Source organism: Micrasema longulum, unplaced genomic scaffold (genome assembly GCF_059751315.1).
Source record: "Micrasema longulum isolate JH-2025_06_02 unplaced genomic scaffold, ASM5975131v1 h1tg001388l, whole genome shotgun sequence".
In the NCBI taxonomy this organism is placed as follows: Eukaryota; Metazoa; Arthropoda; class Insecta; order Trichoptera; family Brachycentridae; genus Micrasema; species Micrasema longulum.
In genome coordinates this window covers 137,785-145,664 of record NW_028278574.1, presented here as the reverse complement: position 1 = coordinate 145,664, position 7,880 = coordinate 137,785, and the positions used below count along the sequence as shown (strand labels likewise).

The following is a 7,880-nucleotide window of genomic DNA, read 5'->3' as shown; positions in this document are numbered from 1 at the left end:
ATTATTTAAATATTAACAATTCGAATATAAAATAAACGAATTATTACTGCAGTTCACTTATAGCGTATTCTGATGCATTATGTTTACTGGCATAAATAATTAAAATTTATTGTTTAAGCGTAAAGATAACAGAAATAAACTTCGAACTTTGACCGTTTGAAAAATCCGCAAAAGTATTGTTCGGTGCGTAGATATTGGATCCCAGTCAAAGTTTTTCATATCAGTATGAATGTTCACTAATTAACTAGTTTTTACGATGATCGTGACGAAGTACTATATATTAGTAATTACGAGTAGTATTTTTGTTGGTGTGATGGATTGTGCTAGGATCTTGTGTTTGTTTCTCATACCGTCAATTAGTCACCAGATCGTATTCCGTCCCCTGACCACCGAACTGGCTAGGAGAGGCCACCAGCTCGTAGTCGGTACCCCTAATCCGACTCACATTACCAATCCTAATATAACAGAACTGGACTGGTCGTTTTTAGGTAACACATTTACAGAATCTATGAATTTTAACAAGATAGGACAAATGGAAGATAAATCAGAAATCGTCAAGAAATTTTTCAGCGTATTTGAATCGTTGATCGACGCAATTTTCGCAACTCCCGAATTTCAAAACATTGTCAGAAACGACACGGAGCATTTTGATCTGGTGATGATAGAATACCATCTTTTTCCTGCTTTGTTTACTTTAGTTAATAGGTTCAAAGCCCCATTTATCGGCATAACGTCTATGGATTTATCACGTCCAAGCCATAAAATGGTTGGAAACAATCCACATTATGTTTTGCATCCAGACTATCACATTGAAGAAGTACTAATCGCGGAGACCTTCAGTGACAGATTATACCGTGTTGTGTTTGGATTAAATGTTGAATATTTGTATAGAACCTTATTAATTCCCGCACAAAACAAGATAGTAAAAAAACATTTTGGTGCGATACTAGCGGATCTCCAGTATGAAGACTGTGTACCGGACGTGGTGCTTGTAAATGCTCACCCTGCTTTGGGATTTACAAGACCTGTGGTACCTACCCATGTAGACATTACCGGAATTCATTTGGAAGATGTCAAACCCTTACCAAAGGTATATAATTTATTACGTAATGATGTAAATATAAAAATATTTTAACAACAGTAACAATTATTAACGTTTTGCCATTCCGGGTAGTGGTGTGAAACTGTTTATGTAATGAGAATGTACGTAAAAGAAGTATTTTTTCGAATCAGGTTGTGGTCCTGTGGCTAGTGTCACGGACTCACGGAACAGAAGGTCGATGTTTGAACACTGCCCTACCACAACTTTTTTTTACATCACAACAAACTAGGAGGCTCAATTTAATCAACAGAACACAGAACGCCTAGGCGAAAAATCAAATTACAATTTTTGTGTTCTCACTGAACTTGATTCCAAACATTGTGGATATTCATTTTAAAGTTAAAAATAAAAATACCTCGTTTTTGATAACTTTTAATTTATATAATTATCTACGGGTTCCGAAGCTACACAAGCTTCCTTATTGAGGTATAATATTTATTATAATGAAGAAATAAATACTATCGCATTTTTTTATTTTAATGGTGTCTACTAAATACTGAATTTAAAAAAAATTGTGGTAATAAGTAAAGTTTTCGTGTCAAGAAGTATTTTGTATTTGTGGAAGCATGGAATGAGAGTTGAGGGGTGTACATAAATAAATAAATGATAAGAGTAATTATTTCAATTTTAATCATAAAAATTAAGTTTGATTTTTGGCAAGTACCTTACAAAATAACTAAAAACTATTTGTTGAAAATACATATTGTTTATTTTGTTTTTATTGAAGACGAGGAGGGTTCGAGAAAAAAGGAAAAGAAAAAATATTTTTCATCTTCAAAATCCAACAGTCGCCTAAACATTCTAGAAGCTGTCGAATCGTTGGACCTATAAATAATATGAGTACGTTTCAGGATATCAAGGTATTCCTCGATGAAGCTACAGAAGGTGCCGTGTTACTGAGTTTAGGCAGTAACGTCAGGAGTAACCAGCTTCCTACTCAAGTTGTAGAGACGCTTTTAGACAGTTTTTCAGAGCTGCCCTACAGATTTATATGGAAATGGGAATCAGAAGAATCTATGAAACTACCAGATAACGTCAGAATGTTTTCGTGGCTCCCTCAAAATGACGTTTTAAGTAAGACAGTTTTAGCAAAATAATTGTCCTTTTTTATTACAGACATGGTTTATAAATGTGTATTAATTTTTAAAAACACATAGCAATATTACGCTACTTCAAATTTCTTCGTGGTCTAAGTGAATTATTTTGCAGGAATATTAACCAACAAATACATTACCTAGCAAAATTTGTGGATTTTACTTTAGATATTTTGCTTAAATGGAGTAGGGCCTCGATAACCCAGGCAAGCAAAAAAAAAAATCTTGGCCAATAATCAAGGAGTCCGAATCGTGGTCTGTAATACTTAATGGTAATAAAACATATCGTCATAATCGTCGAACAACGACGCATATGATTTTCTTTTACTTTACTATACACGAGAGCGGTTTAGTATTTATTTTGACACTTTATGTCACAACTACTCGTATATCCCTTGGTACTTGGGTTAGTTACATATTTTATTTTTTTAAAACCTGCCAATAATCAAGGAGTCCGAATCGTGGTCTGTAATACTTAATGGTAATAAAACATATCGTCATAATCGTCGAACAACGACGCATATGATTTTCTTTTACTTTACTATACACGAGAGCGGTTTAGTATTTATTTTGACACTTTATGTCACAACTACTCGTATATCCCTTGGTACTTGGGTTAGTTACATATTTTATTTTTTTAAAACCTGGAATATTTCAAGATCAAATATACGAGAAAGCCAATGTCGAATTTTTCGCACATCCGTCTTTGTTCTAAAATCACGACGATATATGATTAACTTTAAAAATGTTTTTAATTATTAAAATACGATCTCGAGAATATTAACAATACCGAAAAATAAAAATGTAGGAAGGCTGTGCATTTGAAATGAAGCAAAAAAACAGAAATTTAAATAATTATATTAAAAGTCTGCAATACTCTTCTGCTTATGTTTTTCCAATTTCACGCCACCCCCCCCCAACCGCCCCCGCCCCATTCGTTTTAATTGCCACAATCACCGGAGAAGCGGGAGTCGGGATTAGCGAAGGCTCACTTAGTTGTAGTTGAATAAAAAAAACTTTAAAAACATGTAATGATAATTTAGCAATTTGAGTTTCAACCTAAAAAAATAAAATGAATTAACTAATTACATAAAATATCAACCTTTACATTTACGTTTTATTATTTCAGGTCATCCGAACATAAAGCTGTTTGTATTTCAAGGAGGATACCAGTCACTAGTAGAGGCAGTTACTCACGCTGTTCCGATGATAGGAATATCCTTTGTAGGTGATCAGCACCTTAACGTAGCTAAGGTTGTGCACTATGACCTTGGCCTCAAGTGGACTTTGGGAAATATTAAAAACGATCTTGTGAAAAGGGACATTACTTCAGTGATAACAGAATGCCGGTAAGAAATTTCTAAATGTAAAAATGTTAGAGTAATACGTTTTTGCACTGTGCTTTTAATACAATATTCGAATATATGACACAAAAAAGTATTTAATGTAATATGAAGAACAAAGAAGTATAAATAAAATAATGTATCACCCTTTCGCACCAAACTCGAGTGGCTTCGTTTTAAGCCTGTCCTTGCGGGTATCTAGCAGTGGCGAGCGGTGATTTTTTTAGGTAATCTACAAAAAATGTTCATTTATTTTTACCTACACATAAGTAATGTAATTGTAAACGGGTATTTTTTCTGTGGTTCTGTGAAAATCAACTCAAACAACAATTATTATTAACTTCGCGATATTCGTAGCTTTATTCTAAACCATTTTAATACAATACTTTCAAATATATATTTTTTAAATACCGAAGTATGAAGTTATAGATTATTATAAAATAACATTCGTTAGATATTTCTATTATGATTGAAATGTCAACGTTAAGCGCTGGCCGATTCCTGTTAAAATGAATAATACCAAAAACGGCAACTTCGAAAGCCACATGTCCTGTGTGATACATAATATGTCAACGGTATCATGTTAAAGAAAAATACACCTTCGGAAATAATGTTCGAAATACTAGTTTTCAATAGGGAATCTTTAAATAATATTTGTAAGCTGCAAGTTTGTTTTAATACGAAAAAAGCACAACTGGGTAAAAGATGTAAAATAAAGTGAACGTTTTTGTATGGAAAAATAAGCTGAGGTGATCGACTAGTTTTATCGTTTACAGAGAACGGGCTGGGCGCTTGGCGCACTTTATGGATATTTTTTTGTAGAAAGATATTGACGGTTGCGGGGATTTATAATAATTAACAATTAATTTATTTGTTTTCCATAAATATAGTTGCTATAAAACATTATTATCGAAAGTCAAATTAAATGGTAAGCCGTGCATAATCGCATATTTTGACAACTCGCCCCCGGTATCTAAGGTCTCTTAGGTGTCATTTTTTCAATAAGATTTTTTTTTCCATAATACTTCCCTATAATATAAAAATTGTATTAAAATATTTTAATGTTGATGGATGCAAAAAACAAGGAAGTCCGAGAAAGACATGGCACGATCAAGTCCATCAAATACTTGAAGATGGACATGTCAAAAGTAGGAATAATCAGCGTGCGTGCATGAGAAGATGTATGAATGTAAAGGAAGCGAGGTTTGTGTGCAAAGATAGAGTGATATGGCGTTCTATCCTCTCTGCCTACCCCTACGAGGAAACGGCGTGATGATTTGTTTGTTTGTTTTTGTTTTGAAAATATTTTTCTGCTTGACTGTTTTAATGACAATTAACATATGTCTTTGCTTTCTCCTCATTCAAACAGCAAACATTGCAATTCATCGCTCTATAGTTTAATATTCTTCGATGTGTTGGTCGGTTTGTGAATGTGCTTTTAGCTGATTGGGTGCGAATTTCCACCCACAATTACAAAAAGCTGTATTTTGTGCTTTACATTTTACATGTATTCCCCATTCCAACTGCCCTTCCTTCCACAACTATAACGGGTAACACGAAATTAAATCAGTGCTATTCAATGTGTCACGGTGAACGTGTCGCAATGTCATACAACATTATTTTATTAAAAAAATGTATGAATTTCGCAGAAAACTAGAAATATTATGAAACAGTATTATTTAAAAAGTCGTTATAACGACTTTTAAAAAAATCACTTTTAAAGCATTTTAGCTGGGGTATTTCTCATGCCCCCTCAGGAACTCGGGGATTTTTTACCATCAGGCTCGAAAAGGTTAATCAGCTCATACATTTTCAAACTCTCTCACTTCTACAAAAATATCTAGCTGAGAGTTTTATTTACCTCTCTGATTGTAGTCTATTACTTTGTTCTTCTCAGAAGAGAACACTTTCCATTCCTTGACATACCACATTTTTCAGCAATTTTCTTTCTGTTCAGAGTGCTACTTTTGGAAGAAGCTATCTTTTCAATCAAAAAATGCACCTTCCTTGGCAACTTTTAAAAAACGACTTTAACATTATTATATGTACCTAGAAACCAAACATTCCTTCATTTATATAAATTAAACATACATATATATAATTATTTTCCTTCCCTGGATCTTCTTCTTTTTTTCCTTACTCATTATCTGATCCCTCATCTTTAATGTGCATAAAGAAAATATTTTGTATTAATAAGTTTATATGTACATGTTCTATCTACTCACAGATATATAAACGTTCATTTTGTATAAATATATCACATTAAAAAAAAAGTACAAATTTTGTCGATAAGTTTGTTTTTTGTTGGCTAGAAGTTATTGCTTTTAGCAATAAGCCAGCCAAAGTGCACATATTTTTTAATTTGAAGTTTGATAAATACATATTACAGTAGGAACCCATTCAAACGATATCCAATATAGGGAAATATCACATACTACAAATACCGATTAAAATATGTGAAATAGTTTTAGAAAAAAATAATTGCTCTTCCAAAATCAATACGAATAGCGGGGAGAAATGTTTTTTTTTTTTATGTAACTTTTAAAATAAAATTGTAAAACAAATTACCCTTACAAAAACGCGACATGTTTGGCCTTGAAAATCGTGACGTCAAGATTTGCGACGATGATCTATTTAAATATAAACGGTCAAACAAATTTAACCGAATCGTGACGTATTAGGGCGTGGAATTTAAAATTATAAATTTTTATTTATTAGTAAAAGCATGTTTTTTTTTCTCGAAAGTATTTTACTCCCCTTATTAATTTTAAATGGATAAAAAGGTTTTATTTCTATAATCTAATGAAAAAAAACTCAATGACGTAGGTTAAAAAGAAGAAAACTGAATAAAAATGGTGTGTGAAAATAATAAACTTTATTATAATATGTAAAGAAAGACCTGACTATAAGTATTTGAAACGGAAAACCCCTGTTATATGATTCTGTAACATAATTAATAATAAAAAACCCACCAGTTATTTCATGGTGTAATTCGGATTAATTTATTTTCAGATTTAAAGAAAACGTTTTGAGGTTATCAAAGCTGTTGTATGATGCTCCTCAAACCCCCTTAGAGAGAGCGGTTTGGTGGACAGAGTACGTCATAAGACATAATGGGACTAAACATCTAAAGTCTTTGGCTCCCAACATAACGTGGATCCAATACTTTTATTTGGATATTTGGGCCTTCCTATTTGGCTGTTTGATGCTATATTTGATTGGTTTATATTATTTTACTAAATCAATATTCTGTTTCATGAGAAAGACAGTTTTCGAGAATAATATCTAAAATTAACGGAAATCATCTTTAAGAGAATAAAGCAATGGTGCCGTGTCTGCTAATTTGTTATTAAAAATACATTTAAATCTTTTATTTAAATTATTTATTGACAATTCTTGATAGAATTACATTGTAATGATGTAATAAATAATATTTACATACATAATTTATTAATTAAAAAATACTTGGTACACTTCCACTTATTTAACTTAATATTATCTTAAGTATAGTTGCGTATTGTGTCTTTTTCAACTTATTTTTAAATGTACCTAGACTTAAGATAATATTCAGTTTATCCTTACACTGTATAATATTCACCAGTCTAAAGATGCCCATTGGATGGTAAAAGCACTAATTGGTCAAATAAATAAGTGGAAGTGTACCAAGTATTTGAAAAATTAATAACTTATTTGTAAATATAAGTTATTACATCATTACATTGTAGTATAATTACATGAACACAAAAAATTTAATACTTCGTATTTTCTCGCTAATATTTTGTACTTTATGTACAGAATACTCAAAATTGACCCAGACACATAACTGAGAGCGTAACTATAAAAAAAACTTTCCTGGCTTCGAAACATCCGAGCATGGACCAGGATTAGAACTGTGGAGGAGCTGTTTTGCACTGCTCAGGATAAGGAAGCTTTCTCCTAAGTGGTCGTTAATGTCGCGGGGACCCGACATGACACGTGAAGAAGAAGAATAAATATATCTGTAAATAAATATTGTTATCTGCATGTCCCTAAAGGAGTTTATTCTAAAAACTGCTGGAGAATATTATATGAAATTATTTATTTATTTATTAACGGACATTGTCCATGTATACAATTTATAGGGTTTAAATATTACAATAAAATAATAGTTTAAAACATTAAAAAAAAAGAAGAAAATAAGCTTTGACAAACATAAGGCACATCAAGACAAGATCTGGACTATTTATTTGGTGCTCTTTTAAATCGTTGTAAACTTAAACCAAAAAAGTCCAGATCGTGTCTTGAGTTAAAAATACGACGAAGACGGGTCATTGGAAAATTAAGGCCAAAGTTTGTTCTATG

At 31.9% G+C, this 7,880-nt stretch overlaps 1 protein-coding gene across 1 annotated transcript; it reads left to right on the top strand.

Moving 5' to 3' along the window:
* Window positions 1-256: 256 nt before the first annotated feature.
* Window positions 257-6,760, top strand: LOC148275558 (UDP-glycosyltransferase UGT5-like; the record flags this gene model as incomplete). Its single annotated transcript, XM_088235533.1, has 5 exons — window positions 257-488; window positions 801-1,090; window positions 1,954-2,176; window positions 3,326-3,545; window positions 6,552-6,760. Coding segments are annotated over exons 1-5 (1,174 nt in total), but the record flags the coding sequence as incomplete, so codon positions are not given.
* Between the last annotated feature and the right edge of the window lie 1,120 nt (window positions 6,761-7,880).